This window comes from Rhineura floridana, chromosome 4 (genome assembly GCF_030035675.1).
Source record: "Rhineura floridana isolate rRhiFlo1 chromosome 4, rRhiFlo1.hap2, whole genome shotgun sequence".
Classification (NCBI taxonomy): Eukaryota; Metazoa; Chordata; class Lepidosauria; order Squamata; family Rhineuridae; genus Rhineura; species Rhineura floridana.
The window spans coordinates 188622328-188641262 of record NC_084483.1 but is presented as its reverse complement, the minus strand read 5'-3'; the positions used below and the strand labels follow the sequence as shown (position 1 = coordinate 188641262).

At 41.9% G+C, this 18935-nt stretch overlaps 1 protein-coding gene across 6 annotated transcripts in view; it reads right to left on the bottom strand.

Annotated features, from left to right (window-relative positions):
- Positions 1 to 18935, bottom strand: part of SLC8A1 (solute carrier family 8 member A1) — a 400022-nt gene that overhangs the window by 306917 nt on the left and 74170 nt on the right. For all 6 annotated transcript variants that reach the window (XM_061625553.1, XM_061625554.1, XM_061625557.1 and 3 more), the window contains exon 2: positions 16248 to 18081. In XM_061625553.1, coding sequence (XP_061481537.1) covers positions 16248 to 18043 — 1796 coding nt within the window. In that variant the 5' untranslated portion in view covers positions 18044 to 18081. The remainder of the gene's footprint in view (positions 1 to 16247; positions 18082 to 18935) is intronic.

The following is an 18935-nucleotide window of genomic DNA, read 5'->3' as shown; positions in this document are numbered from 1 at the left end:
CTCTAGTATAAAGAGGATTCCATTGGTTGCATTCAGATCCAGTCTCCTCCCATTTTAATTTTCTCTTCTACAAAGAGAGAAGAGCTATGGCAGAGGGAGGTACAGAAGTAAGTAGGGATGGGGGACAATTTTGTTTTGTTTCACATTTCAAAGCTGCACCTACCTAATTTGCGCTTTCCAAAACAATACACAAACTGAAACACAAACGTCCTTTGAAACGGTTGTTTCTTGGAATGTTGCAACGCAGTTCTAAGTACAACTAAGATGTACAAAAATGTAAAGTGTACATTACACTGTATATAGTGGTGAAAAATTGCAAATATTGAAACTGAAATATTTAGGGATAAGGGAGAAATTTTAATTAAGTTCGCATGTAAAGCTGAATTAAATTTGCACTTTCTGAAACAATATGAGAACCGAAACACATAAATCCTTTGAAATTTGCACTGCTCCAAATTTTGCGATGTAGTTCTCCAACCAAGCAATGTTTACAAAAATGCATATATTATGTAAAAGTGTGCACAAAATGAATATATTAGTGAAAATGACATAGAAAATGCATTATATTAGGATAAATTGCTTGCAAAACTGTGAACATTAGTCAAAACTGCATACAAAAATGTATTTATTAAGAGAAATTTGCACTAAAATGCAGAAGAATTTTCATGAGGATTTGTTTTTCTAAAAATTACCAAATTGCTGCAGAAATATGTAGAACTGAATTTAAGATTAGAAAAATGAGAAACTGAGAGAAACAAAATTGACAGATCATACCATCTCTAAATATATTAGGATTTTTTTTTTTTGAAAAAAATGCATTATAGTAGGAAAAATTGCATACAACAATGTGTATATTTTATTAGGGGAAACTCACTGTTGAATTTTCATGAGGACTTTTTTTGGAAAAAAAATCACAAATTGCTGCAGAAATGTGGAGAACTGAACTTAAGATTGGAAAAATGAGAAATGGTGAGAAACTGAAACACACAGATTCACTTACTAGAAGTAAGCAAAATGTCACACTGAGTGCATGGCAAGGCTTAGTTGTGAGGAGATGATGCCACACTGCGGAAGCACCCTTGCCTCACTGAAGAAGAATGTGTGAGGGCTTAGCCTGGGTAGTTGAAGTGGGTATGTGCACACGCCAGCCTTGCCCCCCAATGTCCCTATGAGTGCTATGCATGCTGCCTCCACTTCCCAGAAGTTTGAAGGAAGTTTTCAAATGCATTTGACTGGATGCACTGACAAGCCTCCTTGTAATCGGGAACCTTCCCCTTCAGGTCTGCAGGACCCAAGTGGAAGTTCACAGATTGCCCTGGGAGCTGGCTGAGCCTGCTCCGATGCCTTGCTTTGGCTGTGTGTATAAATGTATGCTGAATGTGGGGGGTTTCCCATTCGCAACACCTCCAGTTTATATTTGAGATAAATATTGCAGTTGAAGTAGTCACCACAACCTTTTATTAAAGGTAAAGGTAAAGGTGTCCCCGCACTTATAGCGCGAGTCGTTTCCGACTCTTAGGGTGACATCTTGTGCCATTTACTGGGCAGACCGTATATATAGGGTGGGATTGCCAGTTCCTTCCCCAGCCTTTCTTTACGCCCCAGCATATGTCGGGTACTCATTTTACCGACCACGGATGGATGGAAGGCTGAGTGGACCTCAACCCCTTTTACCGGAGATTCAACTTCCTCCTTCCGTTGGAATCGAACTCCGGCCGTGAGCAGAACTTCGGCTGCATTACGCCGCTTACCACTCTGCACCATGGAGGGTCTTAACCTTTTATTAGGACACGTTTATATATAAAGTGTTCTATTAGGGATGGTTTTTTGGGTATTTGTTTCAAATCAGGCTTCAACTATTTAGCCAGACTTGAATTAGCATCCAGTAAGTAGTCGTGTGAATGGTTTACTAAATGCCCAGACTATCCAGAGGCCCATCAGTAGCTGTGTTGCACTTAGTTTATTTGGCAGTGGTTCATAAATTTGGGCTAGCCAGTCCCACATATATATTAATCTTACCACAACTTCTATAAAAGAGTACTTTTAAGCTGCAATCCTGGCACTGTTACCTGAGTGTAAGCCTCAATAAACAAACTTGGGCTTATTTAAAAGTAAAAATACACAGATTTGTAAAGATTTTTACATGGTATTTGGTATGGGAGAGGGCTACCGCACTCATGTCCTGCTTTTGGGCTTCCAATAAGCATCTGGCTGTTTTTTCTGGAAACCAAATACTGTACTAGACATCTAGTACAGTCCTCCTCAGGGCTAAGCCTATGAGAAAAGATTGCAGCATTTGGGGTTTTTTAGTTTAGAGAAAAGGTTGGTAAGAGATGACACAACAGAAGTGTATAAAATTTTGCATGGCATGGAGAAAGTGGATAGAGAAAAGATTTTTTCGCTCTCTTATAATGCTAGAACTTGTGGACATCCAATGAAACTGAATGCTGGAAGATTCAGGACAGACAAAAGAAAGTACTTCTTTACGCAGTGAGTAAACTATGGAACTCACTCACACAAGAGCAGTGATGGCCACCAGCTTGAATGGCTTTAAAAGAGGGTTAGATAAATTCAAGGAGGATAAGGCTATCAGTGGCTACTAGCCATTATGGCTATGCTCTGTCTTCATAGTCAGAGCTGATACACGAGGATGAAACTTTTGCAAAGCAAATTGCCAGTGTTTCTAGGAGGCATGATGATGTAGTAATGGGGGACTTGATTGCCCCGATATCTGTTGGGAGACAAATTCTGCCAAACACAGGTCCTCCAAGAAATTCCTGATTTGTGTTGCTTATAACTTTCTCCTACAGAAAGTGGAGGAAGCAACTAGAGGACCGGCTGTCCTTGACTTGATTCTAACCAACAGAGATGACTTGGTGGATGAAGTGGCAGTTACGGGAACTCTGGGGGGAAATGACCACGCTATACTAGAGTTTTTTATTTTAAAGGAAGCAAAAGCTGAGAGTAGCCATACGTGTACCCTGGACTTGGAAATCTGATCTTAATAAACTCAGAACAATGGTAAGTGAGGTTCCATGGCAAACAACACTAATGAGAAAAGAAGTCCAAGACAGATGGGAGTTTATAAAAGAGGAAATTCTAAAGACACAATGGCAAACAATTCCATCAGGGAAAAAAGGGGGAAGACAGCAGAAGATGCCAATGTGGTTTCACAGAAGGCGTACTGATGACCTGAAAACATAAAAAGGACACATGCAGGAAGTGGAAGGAAGGCCAGGCCACAAAGGAAGAGTACAGACAGGTAGCATGGAATTGCAGGGATGGTGTTAGGAAGGCTAAAGCTGAGAATGAGCTGAGCTTAGCGAAAGATGCCAAAAGTAACTAAAAAGTTTTCTTCAGATACATCCATAGTAAAAGACAGAGAAAAGAAATGGTGGTACAGCTACTCAATGAGGATGGCAAAATGACAACAGATGACAAAGAAAAGGCAGAAGTGCTCAATTCCTACTTTGGCTCAGTCTTCTCTCAAAAGAGGGTCTATGACCCTCCTGAGAAATGTGAAATTGAAGGGGCAGGATTACAGCTTGAGATAAATGGTCAAGGAAACCTAATCACTTTGAATGAGTTCAAATCTGCAAGGCCCGATGAACTGCATCCTAGAGAATTGAAGGAACTGGCTGAAGAACTCTCAGAACCGCTGTCTATTTTATTTGCGAAATTGTGGAGGATGGGCAAAGTGCAGGATGACTGGAAGAGGGCTAATGTTGTCCCACCTTCAAAAAGGGCAGAAAGGAGGAACCTAGGAATTACAGACCAGTCAGCCTGACATCGATTCCTGGGAAAATTCTGGAGCAGATTATAAAGCGGTCATTCTGTAAGTACCTTGAAAACAATGCAGTGATTACTAGAAGTCAACATAGATTTATCAAGAACAAATCCTGCCAGATTAATCTGATCTCACTTTTTGCTTGGGTAACCTCCCTGCTAGACTGTGGGAATGCTGTAGACATAATTTATCTCGACTTCAGCAAAGCTTTTGACAAAGTACCCCATGATATTCTGATTAGCAAACTAGCTTAATGGAACAATTATCAGATGGATCCACAGATGGCTACAGAACTGTACTCAAAGTGGGCTTATTAATGGTTCCTTCTCAAACTGGGGGAAGGTAACAAGCAGGGTACTGCAGGGCTCGGCCTGGGCCCAGTGCTCTTCAGCATTTTTATTAATGACTTGGATGAGGAGGTTCAGGGAATGATTATCAGATTTGCAGATGATACAAAATTGGGAGGAGTAGCTAATACGATGGAAGACAGAAACAAAATTCAAAGGGATCTTGATAGGCTGGAGCATTGGGCTGAAAACATTAGAATGAAACAGGGATAAGTACAAAGTTCTACACCTAGGAAAAAGAAACCAAATGCACAGTTATAAGATGGGGGATACTTGGCTCACAAATACTACATGTGAGAAGGATCTTGGGATTTTTGTTGATCACAAGCTGAATATAAGCCAACAGCGTGATGTGGCTGCAAAAACAGGCAAATGCAATTTTAGGCTGCATTAACAGAAGTATAGTTTCCAAATCTCGTGATGTATTTGTTCCCCTCTATTTGGCACTGGTTAGGCCTCATCTTGAGTACTGAGTCCAGTTCTGAACACTGCACTTTAAGAAGGGTGCAGACCAACTGGAACAGGTTCAGAGAAGGGCAACAAGGATCAGTGAACTAGAAACAAAGCCCTCTGAGGAGAGACTGAAAGAACTGGGCATGTTTAGCCTGGAGAAGATAAGATTGCATGCTAGCACTCTTCAAGTACTTGAAAGGTTGCCACAGAGAAGGGCCAGGATCTTTTCTCGATCATCCCAGAATGCAGGACATGGAATAATGGGCTTATACAGCAGGTTCTTCTTATGTTCTTAAGACAGTTTTACTATGTCCAAACCTGGGTTTATGGTTTGTCTGTCTCGCTCTAAACAAATCATGAGATGTAACTGAGGTTTGTTCTATGGCTTACCACTCATGGTTTGTCTGGGGGAGATAAACCATGAGTCTGGCTTCAGATTTAACACTAAACCAAACCATGGCTTAACCCAGGTAGGGCAGCAGCAGTAGGACTGAGATACAAGATTATTGCCAAGATCTTCACTCCAGGAACGCACATTTGCTTATTTACTCTAAACTATGGTTTGGCTTAGCATTACATGCAAACCGGGTCACTGTGTATGAGTGTGTGAATCAGCTAGGTGTACTCTCTGTGCACAGTCGACATTTCTATTTATTGTTGCAGATCTCTATTTATTCTTCTGAATTTGACTCCTGTGTAATGTAAATTTCTATAAATTTGAATGAGTTGCTTTCTGCCATAGCGCATCCTGGCGGATGTGTACACAGACTCCAATGAAGCTAATAAGTGGTTTTCACTCAGCTCTTAGAATTATCACACAGCTAAGATACAAGCACTCCTAATCAAGCATGGAGAGATGCAGCTGGCAGTGGGAAAGTGCCAACAGTTACATTACAAATAAGGAAACATTGGCTTTTCAAGGACAAGAGACAGGTCAAAGCCTAACAGGGATGCAATGCAACTAGTACTGAGCACCTTTTCCTCTTCTCCTTTCTCTTAGTTTGTTACTTGCTTTTGGGGACGAGCTATGGCACACAATGAAGCACCTTCTACACCTACTGAATCCCCCAGGTTCAATCTCTGGCCCCTCTAGTACACCGGGAAGAGGAATTGATGGAACTGTAGCTCTGTGAGGGGAATAGGGGTCTCCCAACCATTCTCGGCACTTTCCCCAGGGTGCTCTGGGGAAAACGATGACTGTTTGAAGTGATATACTACTACTTTAAATGTATAAATCAGCTGACAGGGCCTTATTTTTGACTTACAACAGGACCAGATTATCTTAGAGGCAGTTCTGGCCTCTATATCCCTGCTCAGCTGATGAAGCCTTAGTAGCAGTGCCATGCATTCTGTGTGTGATTAGCAACAGGGTCTTCAATATGGTTACACCAGCATTTATGGGCCTCAGTCCCCTTAGTGTTTAGGATATGCATCGAGTAGTCTATGCTTTAGACACCTGTTGAAAAACTTTGTTTTTACTCAGGCCTTCCATAGCTGAATTGTTTTTAGTTTGCAGCCAATACTACCTACAATGACGCATTTTTATTATGCTTTTAATTTTGTTTTATGACTGATTTTATCTTATATATTTTTATATACTCTTGCTCACTGCTCAAAAGATGTTTATAAATTCTTAAAAAAAACAAAGTAAAGGAACCATGCCTACTGCTAAGTATTGACCTCATATACCTGCTCCCCCCCCCCACAATGGTACAGAGGAAATATGGCTTCTTTCAAACATCCAGTCAGCAGCACAGAAGCCACCTTCAGGATGCAATCCCCTGTGGAAAAGAAGATGTGTGAATAAAGAGTGGACAGGTTTGATTGCACAGATCTTCCCCATACAATTAGCACTCTCAGCAAGTGGTCAACTGTGCAGGGAGATAGACATAACTGGTCCTAACCATGCGGTTGTTTAACTAACAAGCAAAAAAAACCTTGCAGTTTAAGAAAGTACTTATAGCCAACAGATATTTCTATCAAACTTTAAAAAGCAGGGAAATTTGACAGCTACAGTGAATGCATCAGGGGAGCAGGAGACCTGACCTCCTCTCTGAGATATTGGACTGCCCTACAAATTCGTCAAAACGCAAACACAATTTGGGTTGGTCTTTCACAGTGCAATCCACTTCCTGTGTAGCTTGGAAGAATCTGGTAACATGTGCCTCTAAGCATATAGTGAGTGGTGGCAACACCTGCAATCAGCCCAAATAACAGAAACAAGACATGTGCTGTGTTGATCTTGTTTTAGCAGGGAGGAAGCAACAATGACCATGGGGGAAGGGGGAGATTGGAAGGGGAGGGGGCGAAGGAAGGGGGAGAGAAGGGGTAAAAGGGAGTGATGGGAGGGAGGAGAAGGGGAGGGCAGGTTTTATCATTTGCATGCTTATTGAGTTCAATGGGATTTACTCCCAGGCAATCATTCTTTAGGTGAAATGACCATGGGGGAGGAGGAGGGGACAGGAGAGGGAAAGAGGGGGAGGGGATTGGAAGAGGAGGGGGAGGGAGGGGCAAAGAAAGGGTGAGGGAAGGGGCAAAAGGGAGGGGATAGGAGGGAAGAAGAAAGGGCAGCTTTGATTATTTGCACGCTTTTTGAGTTCAGTGGGATTTACTCCTGCACAATCATGCTTGGGATAAGTGAAACTCACCTGAGGAAGGGGCAGGGAGGAGGGAAGGGGAGGGAGAAAGGGGGAGGGGAAGAGATTGGGTGGGCAGGCACTTTCTAAAAGGAAAATATTGTGAACATATATTTCTTTTTAGGGTTTCCCCCACCTTTTTATTCTACATCAGGCACATGTAGTCTCCCACTCAAATTTAAACCAAAGCTGTCTCTGGCCACACCAGACCTTTATTTCACTTTTGACAGTCATGGCTTCCCTCAAAGAATCATGGAAATTGTAGTTTGTGAAGGGTGCTAAGAGTTGCTAGGAGAGGCCCTATTACCCTCACAGAACTGGGGCTCACTGTTAAACCCCTCTGGCCACTGGAGCTCTGTCAGGGAAACAGGAGTCTCCTAACAACTCTCAGCAACCTTCACAAACTACACTTCCCAGGATTCTTTGGGGGAAGCCAGGACAGTTTAAAGTGAAATAAAGGTCTGCCGTGGGTGTGGCCCCTGATTAGCCAAGCCAAACAGCTGTGAGTCTGGTTTTTAGAACACTAATAGTTGGTCCTTACTGAGCATGCCCAACGCTATTATAGACTTCAATGTTAAATTTCTTAAATTAATTAAAAATCAGCCAGGCTTTTCTTTTAACTTTTAAACTGCAGTTTAACTTTTAAACTGCAGAAGATGAAAGTCAGAGTATGGGGCAATAAGATTACAGGTACTCTGTAAACATGGCTGATTTTTAATTAATTTCAAGAAATTATGAGACCACTGACAGAAAAAAGTCCTACAGGGGTCTGGATTTTTTTCTCTTGTTTTACACTTTGAACTCTCGATTCTCTTTGACTGTTTTGTGTATCACCACGAAAGCTAAAGAGGGTTGTTAAGCAAGCAGTTCTGAGTTCAGGACTATAAATTTCGTACAGCTTTGTTCTGAAATGAGCTTATGGAAACCAGCAGAATGGCATGGGAGGCATTTTCAATTTAACATTGCAGGATGCGAAAAATCCATGCTGGCTGTAGCATACAGCCACTCTGGCGGCTGTATAATTCAGAGTTATCCTTCAGCAGGAATGGGGAACGCTTTTCACCATAAGGGCCACATTTCTTTCTGAAGGTCACATGCCAATCCTGGGTGGGGGACAGAGGTAAAAACAGGCAGAGCGATCGTAAATTATACTTCTGTACAGCAGACTAGTTTCTACACACATTCATATATCCCTCTCTAATCTCCATCCATGAAAACAGGCCTGGTGCCAGCAGGTGTGCAGGTTGGACACTGGCTGAAGGCTCCTGTGGCAAGCCAAAGGCCCTGGAAGCTGGCACTGGGAAGGAGGGGGCTCCTGCTCCACGATCCCCACCAGCACTGGGTTGCGAGCCATGACTGGCCAGTGGTGCAGATTATCCCCATGTGCATGCAGCCGGCCAGTGCTTAAATATGCCCAGTTGCGCTAACTTGCGCATCAGCGTGCATGCCTGCTTATACCCAAGATGGAGGCAGGGGTGTCAACACACCCAGGGCCACCCTGGGCTCCTGCTGGGAGGAAGGGCGGGATATAAATCAAATAATAAACAAACACACAGGAGGGAGGCGGGGGCCCACAGCAGACTGGTGCGAGCCCTGTAGGCAAGCATGAGTCATTATCAGAGTTTGAAGGCACTTTCCAGCTAGGTAGAAACACTCGAGGATGCAAAGCGGGGCTGGTGGAGGGTGCAGCTTGGGTGTATGGCCTGGGTAAAGTCCCAAGAGCCAGGTAGAGGCCTGGAGGGATGCATTTGGGCCTTGGGCTTGAGGTTCCCCCATCCCTGCCCTTCAGTATGGGATAGCACCTTGCAGAAGGGTCCCCTACACTTCCTGCTGAAAGGGACCAAAGAGAGAGACTAAGTAGGCAGGTGGAAGAGGGACAAGAAACAGCACAACCTGGGCAATTCATTTTCATGGGGGGTTTAGGGAGCTTGGTCTGCCACCCCCATTGCCCCTGATATTGGTCCCTCCTTCCAAGGCTCTGCAGCCTCTCATGGCTCCACCGATGTCCCATTTAATTTAACCTTTTATACATTTCTAAAATTGTTATTCTTGCATTTATATCCCACCTTTCCTCCAAGGAGTTCAAGGTGGTACATATGGTTCTCCCTTTCCATTTTATCCTCACAACAGCCCTGTGAGGTAGGTTAGGCTGAGAAGCAGTGACTGGCTCAAGGTCACCCAGCAAGCTTCATGGCTAAGTGGGGATTTGAATCCTGATATGCCAGGTCCTAGTCCACCACCTTAACCACTACACCAAACTGGCTCTACATGAGCACTGAAAAAGATCTGCTCCCTGTACACAAAACTGAAAAAGGGGGGGGTCTTATCTGGCTCTACAACCCTCCAGTCTTTCTGCAATGACTCTGCTATCAGTCCCAGACAGAATAAAATACAGCTGCAGCTGTCAAAAGCAGTTCGCTTTATTTATATTTTAATTCATTAGAAGAAAAGCTGAGATGCCAACTTATTTTAGGCTTCAGTGACACTTTTCCCCATTCATGATGAAGAAGATATTTTTCTTTTAAAATGAAAAATACATCTTGCTGACGTATGGAAAATGGATTTAGTACACAGAAAGTGGAAATACTGTAAGGTGCCTGCCATTTTTTTTAAAGGTGCAAGATTTAATTGGTCTGATCAGTAGAATGCATCAAATAAAGCTTTTCTTTATTTAATGAACTGGAAATGCCATATTTCAGTCAGTGAGAATATATTTGTTTATTTTTAGGTCTGGTGAGCTACTCTCAAATGAAATGAAAAATGAAATATTCATGATCACCTTTCCTAATTCTAGCAATGCGGAAGCTTTTATTTATTAAGTTATTTTACACTGTCTTCAATATCTCAAGGCATTTATGTTAAGGTTTTTGTGATATGCAAATTAATTTCAATTTAATCAATGAACAGGTTAAAAGTTGATTAACTAAATATTTTTTAATCAAGGGAAAGACACACAGCACTAGCCTTACTTTGAGCCAGGATGAGGGACTTCAACCGGTATACCCCAGGCTCAGCTGGAGACACACATTTTCCAAACTCCTCTAATCTTGGATTTGGATTGCTCTCTGAAGCAGCAACTATCTGGACTTATGTGTGAGCTGCTGCCGTGAATCCCATGGAACAGCCTTGGAGCGACAAGGAAGAAGAGGAGGAGATGGAACAGGACTTGTGGCAGGGCCCTAGTGACTTGCGATCATATGGTGTTGAGGCTGAAGGCTTTCATACCTTTGTCAGTGACAGCTCCACTTCCATAGCTCCAGTTACAACTGATGAAACACAGCTGCTCTTGCCCCTCCCTTTCATCCCCTTCTTCGCTCACGCTGCTGCCACCACTGCCATGCACCTTCTTCCCAAGGAGGAGGACCTCGCAGAGGTGTCTCTGCCACCCTCACCTCGGACCCATAGGTAACTGCATCGGCAGACTCAAAGGGTTTCCACTGTCTCACTAAGGAGGAGTGCTCATGTGTGTGTGCACTCCCGTTCCGTGACACCTTCCTCATGCAAACAAAACGTGCCTACCCACACTTCCTTAAGGGTTGTACGGGGGCATTGCTAATTGCTGTGACGTCTTAGCTCTGTGTAGTCGTGCCTAGTTACGCGGTGCAGAGAGAATCCTCTGTAACCTGTAAGTGATTCATGAAGCACTCTGAACTGAAATTTTTCATTAAACCAATGAAAGAAAAGCACCCCTTCGCATGTGAGTGACTTCAATGAGCTTGGGCAGGCCAGTTACTTTGGCTGGATCAGAGCCATTATCTGCAATTATATTATTTAATATATAAATATGTTAAGGATAATTTGAGTGCTTCTTTATTAAGTTTAAACAGAGCTGACTTGTTCCTGTTCTCCAATTATCTTTATTCCCCAATTATCCTTTTTATCTGGACTTTATCTGCATAAAAGAAAATCCACATATTTGGCAGAATTACAATGTGCACCTTTTCCGAGAACTTACAGTTCAGAATAGTGCAAGTGAAGAATAGCTTGAATATGTTCCCCATGGGAGAAGAAAAATCCCCGCACATAAAAATTTAGTACTAGAGAGATATCGTCTCTTCAGTAAAGTTAAAAACCATGCAGATCATGGAACCCTCTCAGCAATAATTTTCCCAAAGTGTCTCCTCAGACCTCCTCCTTTCCCCTGGATATATGTTGAGCTGCAATACAAAATGGCATCTAGTACAAAAGTGATATTTCAGAACTAGGAAAGAGGTAAGACCTGAGGAACCTTAGGAATATTCTGTAAGAACAATTTGAGATAAATGAAACTAGTCTATTTTTATAAGTAGAGAAATACAAGACTAAGATGAACCATTGTAATGGAATTAGAAAGAAATGTTCAGGCCAGACGGTTTCAATGATTTCCCCTTCAGCCACTTGCACCAGCTTCCACACTGTGCTGCAGTGTTCTCCACACACACACCCGAGTAGATTTGTAGGGAACAGGGGACTGAAGAGGGAATCAGTGAAAATCAGTCCCTCTCCCCTTCATAAACAGGAGGTTCTGTAAAAGGAACACTGCTCACGGGATCTCTGGATCCAACCCAACATTTTTAGAAAGCATCACTGTGCATTGCCTGAAAATACCCTTCTTCTCCATGGCTGAGCTCTTGGGGGGGACGGGACTCTTCTGCAAGCTCAAAGCAGAAACTCACTGTGCACAGTGCTGTTTGGCCAGCAGCTGTGTGTCACCAAAAAATGTTCCATCATCACTCCCAAAGCAGTACTGCACTTTGTTTTTTTAATTAATAAAAGGTGAATGAGCAGATCATCTCATGAGCATTTAGGCGGCACTTATGAAAATAAAAAAGGGGAACAGCCCACCGCAAACATTGGTGGAGTGCAAAGACTAGCAGCTGAGACAGCATCTGATTTGCTGGAATGGATGTCTGCCATGTAGAATGTATGATGCATCCATGTCAAGCAACACTTTTACTTTGAAGCTGTTTGATAGGCAGGGGGGAAATAAGCACCACAAAATGTACTCTAATGGATGAGCCTCCATGGATATGGTGAACTAACTTTGCTCTATATAATTGGGCCTTGGAGAACTGCATGTTAGAGGCTAAAGACAATCATTTTCAGGAGAACAGAGCACTCATAAGTCCTACTGATTTTTAACCAAGAGTTCTTGGCTCAGAGCATCTCTAAAAATTAGGCCATGTCTCTAACATTAGATCTTTAGCTACTTTTTTTTTTTACAACTTTATTCATTTCATTCACTACCCATCTTAGCTGTCTGTGTTGCTGTGACACTTGTCTCTTAGAAAAGGTTTCTTATTGTGGCTGCAATCTTACACCAATCAATAAAATATAGAGTATCACTGGTGAGGCATCATCAAAACCCCTTTTGCAAGAGTACCAGAAGAGCCTTACTATTCTTACCCACCTGTATGTGTGTGTGTGCATGTGTGTGTGAGCAAACCAGGAAATGTTACAAATCCATCTGCACAAACTACTGCACATTATTCTATATGCTCCTAAAATTAGACATGCCAGCATGAGATCATAGCAAATGAGTTGACCCAGTGAACAGGCTTCAGGCACACCATCTCTGTACAGGCTTCTGGAAATAACGATTTGTTGCTTAGGTAAATGTTTTCAAGCCGTTGCCTAACGTTGGGAAACTAAGTGCAGTGTATGTTGAATTAATTATCAGCATTTTGGGGCCAAACCTCTTCATTTCATATGCCTGAATCCCCCCCCCCACATTCTTCAAAAATAGTTAGGGGCCTTACTTTAACAATATAATATGTTGGAGAGGGGGTGCTGAACTTTGCCATGCCCCCTGCCTCAACCTCCTTCCTATACTGCTTCAGATACTTTCCTTCATTTCTAGCTCATTTCCAGTATCAGAGCCAAAAAGAGAGAAATATACTTGGAACAAGTGACTACAGGGTGGTAAGGCATTTTGGAGAAGTTTAGTGCCTCTCACTCATGCACACCTTTTATGGTTAAAGAGCTCTCATCCTCTACTCTATATATGGATGGAGTGGGCATATGAATATTGCTGTAGCTCAGGAAGAGACAAAACTCAGTGGTAGAGCACATGTCTTGCATGCAAAAGATCAAAGATTCAATCAGTCTACATTATGTCCAGATAGGGCTGGGACGACCTCTTCTTTGAAACCTTGGAGAGCTGCTGCCAGTCAGTGTAGACAATGCTGAGCTAGAGGGACCAATGATCTAACTCGATATAAGGCAACTTCCAATGCAACTGTCTATCTAGTTCTGCCCTTAGAAGCATTTCAACCAGAGACATAAACATAATATAGACTGGATAGCCTGGGGCCACCCCATCGCCTCTAAGAATACCCTCAAGAGGTCCCACTGTCTGATACAGTTTTGCCCACAGCTCCTTACTTTCCCATTCAAAGTGCATTTTGAGCCTTTCCTAAAACTATAAGATTATAAAATCATTGTGATATCTACAATGGAAGTAATCCACATTCATTTAAAGCAGGGGTGGGGAACCTGTGGCTCTCTAGATATTTTTGGACTACATGACCATTGCCAATGCTACCTGGAATCCCACAACATCTGGTGGGCCACAGGTTCACCACCCATTTTAAAAGCCAGCAGCAAACCTCCTAATTTTTTGATAGTGTTGTTGTTGCTGCTACATTTCTGAAATATTTATCCCACCTTTTTCTTTTCAAAAAAGGTTGATATGGAAGTGTGTTGTGGTCTTTCTTGGCTTACAACTTGTAAAAGCTCATGAATCTTTAAAACAAAGTGAAGCACAGATTCACTGAGGAAGCAGATAAGTCCTGAGATCAAAGACTAATTGTTCAAAGGTGTCGTTCTGCCTTTCTGATACGGCTCAGTACATCACACATTGACTGCATTTTACACACACTTTATCTTATGTATCTACAAAATATTCCCTGTACAATATATAACATATATTTCAATCTAAGCTTATAATAATTTCATAGAGTTTACACCCTGACTTTCCCCCCCTCAGGTATTGCTTCTCTTTTTCTTTTCTCTAGACAATTCAAAACTTACCATAATGTGTTAAAATATCGTAAAATTCCTTATTGCAACTGCCCTTGTTCATTCTGGTTCCACAGACATATCATGCTTTAATTCAGGAGGAAAATCAAAGATTCAGTGTATCTATCACGTTGCCTTCATCTCATATATATCTCTAAGCCCTGTTGCACTCGTACTTCAACATGTGGCTGAAGACAGCACCAGCCCCGCTGGACCTGCTGTATCAATCCACTGCACATAATGTTTAAATGGGATATATATGTGTGTTAATTTCACACAGACCAGAAGACTACACATGTTGGTCTCTAAGCAAATGTTATCACCAATGTGTGGAATCAAACTGGGCCCAGGGATGGGGTAAAAAACACTCCGGGGGCAGGCAAGTTCACTTCCCTATGGCTCATTATCTCTAAACATTTTTAATCCAGAGCTTCAGCCACCTTTAATCCAACAACACTGTGATGTTATCGAAGTTATCACAGCCCACTGATATCAGTGGGAAAAAGAAGCTATCAGCATTAATGGACTCAATAACAAAAACTTGTAATGAAAATCCAGCTTAGTCTATATCTTAAAAAAACACAGTAACAAAACAGTTTATTTAGGTGAAGTTTTTCAACACGTGTAAATATTGAACAAGGAAATTATTTTCTTGGCACCCCCCCAGGAGAATTTTGTTAAAAGCACTTTGCTTATGTATCACCACCACTCCTACAATCATTTCCCCTGTAACCTTCAAATTATGCTCAGCAACAAGATGCAAATTCATTATATGATTGCATAAACTAAGGCTGCAATTCAGTACGCACTTACCTGGGAGTAAGTCCCACTAAACCCAATGGATCTTACTTCTGAGTAGACATGTACTGGATTGCAGCCTAAGTCACAAAACTTAATATAAGTATTCAATGTACCAATCTCAACAGACTCACTCTAATAGGGAACTGATCCAGAGTCTGTGTCCCAAGAGATATGCAATGTCCCCTGTTGCCTTAGAAATAGTTCAATGTTACGAAGGGCTACAACTCAACATGGGCAGTGGCCCTTTTCCTTCACATGAAAGTATAAGGTGAAATATTATTTGATGGAAGGGGGCAAACAGAAAATACAACCTATTTTCAAATTAAAATTATTCACCTTAGGACGTCTGTTACTTATCTTCACTATATGATAAACAGACAAAAGGATTTGTACATGTATATTTATTTGTGTATGTATATGAAAGAGAAAAATTCAGTCCTAGTTGCCAGGAAATGCTTATCAGCAATGTTTCCTTACTAACTGCTTTTTCATTTGTAAACTGTCAAACCTGTCTGCCTTGCCTAATTGGACTTTCCTCCACGTGGCAACATTAACATGAAAGTGTACAGCATAAATATTTCATGATGTCACAAAGGCTAATGACAACCCTCTCTGAACTTGCAACCTAACTGTGTTTGTTAGTCACAGGCTGCTTTTTGCAAAGTGAACAGCAGGACCATTCCAGGAAAGCTCTGAAAATAAAGTCTTCTTACTACATACACAATAAGCTCAAGGCTTAAAGTGTGCTTAGAAAAAGACATCCCAATTTTTACATAGGTTTTACCTAGTATCAATGTGTTTTTACCTAGTACATGGGTTTTGTGCTCCTCCCAACTGGGATATCTGGAAAGGGGGTAATTTCCATTATGTCTGTGTACAATAATGGAGGTACAATGCAGACAATAGTATGCAATACATAGTGGACGTATAAGCATACAATGTATGCTTCTGTTCACATACACAACTCCAGAGTTCACTCCTTTTGACAACACTCTCTCACATGCACACTGCTTCCTGACACACAAAATCTGCACGGGTTTGCCACAGCCAGGCACACACACTCAGTATCTAAGGTCACATGGCTTTTGCTATGATTTGGGCACAAGAGCATCCATCATTTGATACAGCATGAAAAATAAAAGGCTTTGAACCTAGTATTTCACCAGTTATGTTTGTAAACATATTTCTACTGTTGGCAAAATGCAAAGGTTAAGTAGTACTTACACAATCTCATCGTTCTGAAATTCAAGCTCTCCGCAAGTGTCTTCAAAGTCCTCTCCACCCCCTTTGGCTGTGCCTTCAATTGTTTTGTATGGCACAATAACATTTCCTCGAGCTCCAGATGTCCTTAGCACTTTCACTTCCATCGTTCCCACACTTTCACTTACATGAGAGACTGGTTCCTCAAAGGTAAAAATGCCAGCATGATCATCATCAAAGATAGTGACGGTGGCAGTAGCAGGCGATCCCAGGCAAGCCACTGTTGTAACATGATTGGCCTCTAGGACACTGTCTTCTGACTCCTCAGAGGACACTCTCACATTACTTAGGTGAACGAGGAAGTTCTCGTCTTCCTCAAATATATCATCATCAATTATGCCAACCCGTATTTCTTTCTGTGTCTCGCCTGGCTTAAACATCACAGTCCCTTCAGTGAACTCATAATCGGAACCCGCATTGGCTGTCCCATCTTCTGTTCTGAAGTCAACTGAGACAGTTTGGGTCAAATCACCACCTCGGCGGGCAACAGTTAGGGCTACTGTGCCACAGTTCTCAAGGCATTGGTAGGTGTTCTGCTCAAAATAGACCTTACTGATAGGGTCATTTTCTGCCACTTCACAGTTGACCTCATGCATGCTGACTGCTTTCCTTGCTTGGTCAGCTGCATGTCTCTTCAATATATTGCCAGCTCCAGTCATTAGCCGAGTGGCCTGGATACGGTAAAAAGCTCGGCTCTTTTGCTGCTGGCTCAGAACCTGATAGTTAGCTAGTTCTATCAGCTGTTCGATTTCTTTGTCTGGGTGCTTCTGCTTCAGCTCTTTAAGGATCCTGGCCATTTCTCTCCTCACTTCCTCATCATCTTGATCCTTTTCATCCACCTCTAGGACCAGAGTGCCATCTAAGAAGCTTTCAACATGGGAATTAACTACTTTCCCATCCATTTCAATGTCAGCTTTGGATGATGGCGCTTCACCCTCGTGTTCAATGATCATGCCCCTTTGCTTGCCAGCTCTGTACTTCTTGTAGACATACTTGTAAAACAAAAGCCTTCTGTCAGCAACCCATGCAAATACCACACAGATAGGGAAGAAGAATAAGGTCAGCAAGCTTTCCCAGACCTCTACAACTCCAGGCGATATGACTGACAAAATTAGGTAAAGCCAAGTGTAGGCAAAGATGCTCCAAGCTGCCGTGACGAAAAACACACGGAGATGCTTAATCTTCCTGATTTCCCCATCAGGGACAACATAGACACAAAGGGCTATGATAACAAACATGTTAAAGGCAGCACTCCCTACAATGGTGCTTGGCCCAAGGTCCCCGGCTTTGAAGCCATGACCACACACTTCAATGACAGAAAGGAGGATCTCAGGTGCAGAAGAGCCTAGGGCCATGAGGGTCAAGTTGGAAACAGTCTCATTCCAGACCCTAACTGTCGTCTTGCTGGTTTCACCATTGGGTTTCTTGATTGTGATCTCTCTCTCTTGGGATGTAATAACTTCTATGGATGACATGAAGCGGTCTGCTATGATGGACACTCCTAGAAACATGTAAACCATGGCCACAAAGTACACAGTAGCTCTTGCTATTTTATCACCAAACGAAGGGTCTTGAGGTTCCCAGACAGGCAAAATCACGCCTTTCTTACATATATAGGTACCAGTACATTCGTCAGTTTCATTGGTCACTTCTGTCTGATGCTCTGATTGCACTGTTTCCACATGAAATAGTAGCATGAGTACAACACTTAAATGATAAAGACCACCAGGAAAGGCAGCTAGATTCTTTAATCCCATCATGATTGCCTCTTTGGACCAATTTCCAAATGTTTCCTAACCTGCAGAATAAAAAAAAATGTAAAAATTTGTTACCCAGATTCAAGGAGGAAAAAATGCAAGTTACAAAGTATTGCCTTTCTGCAAGACCCACATATTTACATGAATAAGCCCCATTAACAAAAATAATGGTTCATCAAGTCATTAGTGAATTGGTATAGTTATATCATGAAAACTGCACATCTGCTGTCAGCTACTAATTTTCAGTTCAACTTGCATTCACATGAAAATCACCGAATAAATAGCATAAACCAGATGTTTACAACCAATTATAAGACTTAGCTCTAGCCTGCTACAGTCCAGTGTGCCTTGGTTTACCTATGTCTTTGGATTGAGTGAATCCTAGTGATTAACAGCCCAATCCTATGGATGCTTACTCAGTAAATCCCAATGTGGCTTACTCCTTTGTGCAACCTTTGCCAACCTGGTGCCCCCCAAATGCTTTGGACTATAACTGACAGTACAACAATGGTTGATGGGAGCGATCAAAATATGTGAAGGGCATCAAGTTGATGAAGGCTACCCTAGCTTGTTTATGGTCGCAGCCTGAATTTTGATTTGATTGATAAAGACATGGTATATCTCAGGATGCCTTTCTTTAATCTCATCCTGTAAAAGACTCTTTCCTATCCCTTTCCTTCTGGACCTATGTTTATACTGTATTATTTTTAACAGATTTATAAACTTCTTCATAGCCGGAGATCGTCAAAGTGGTATACAAGATAAAAAAGGATAAAACACAAAAAGTATTTTCTAAAAGCAATAAAATTAGTTCTACAAAACTCTAAAAACAATAAAACCATGACTTACAAATTCCAGAAAAACAATGAAACCATATCTTACAAATTCCAAAAAA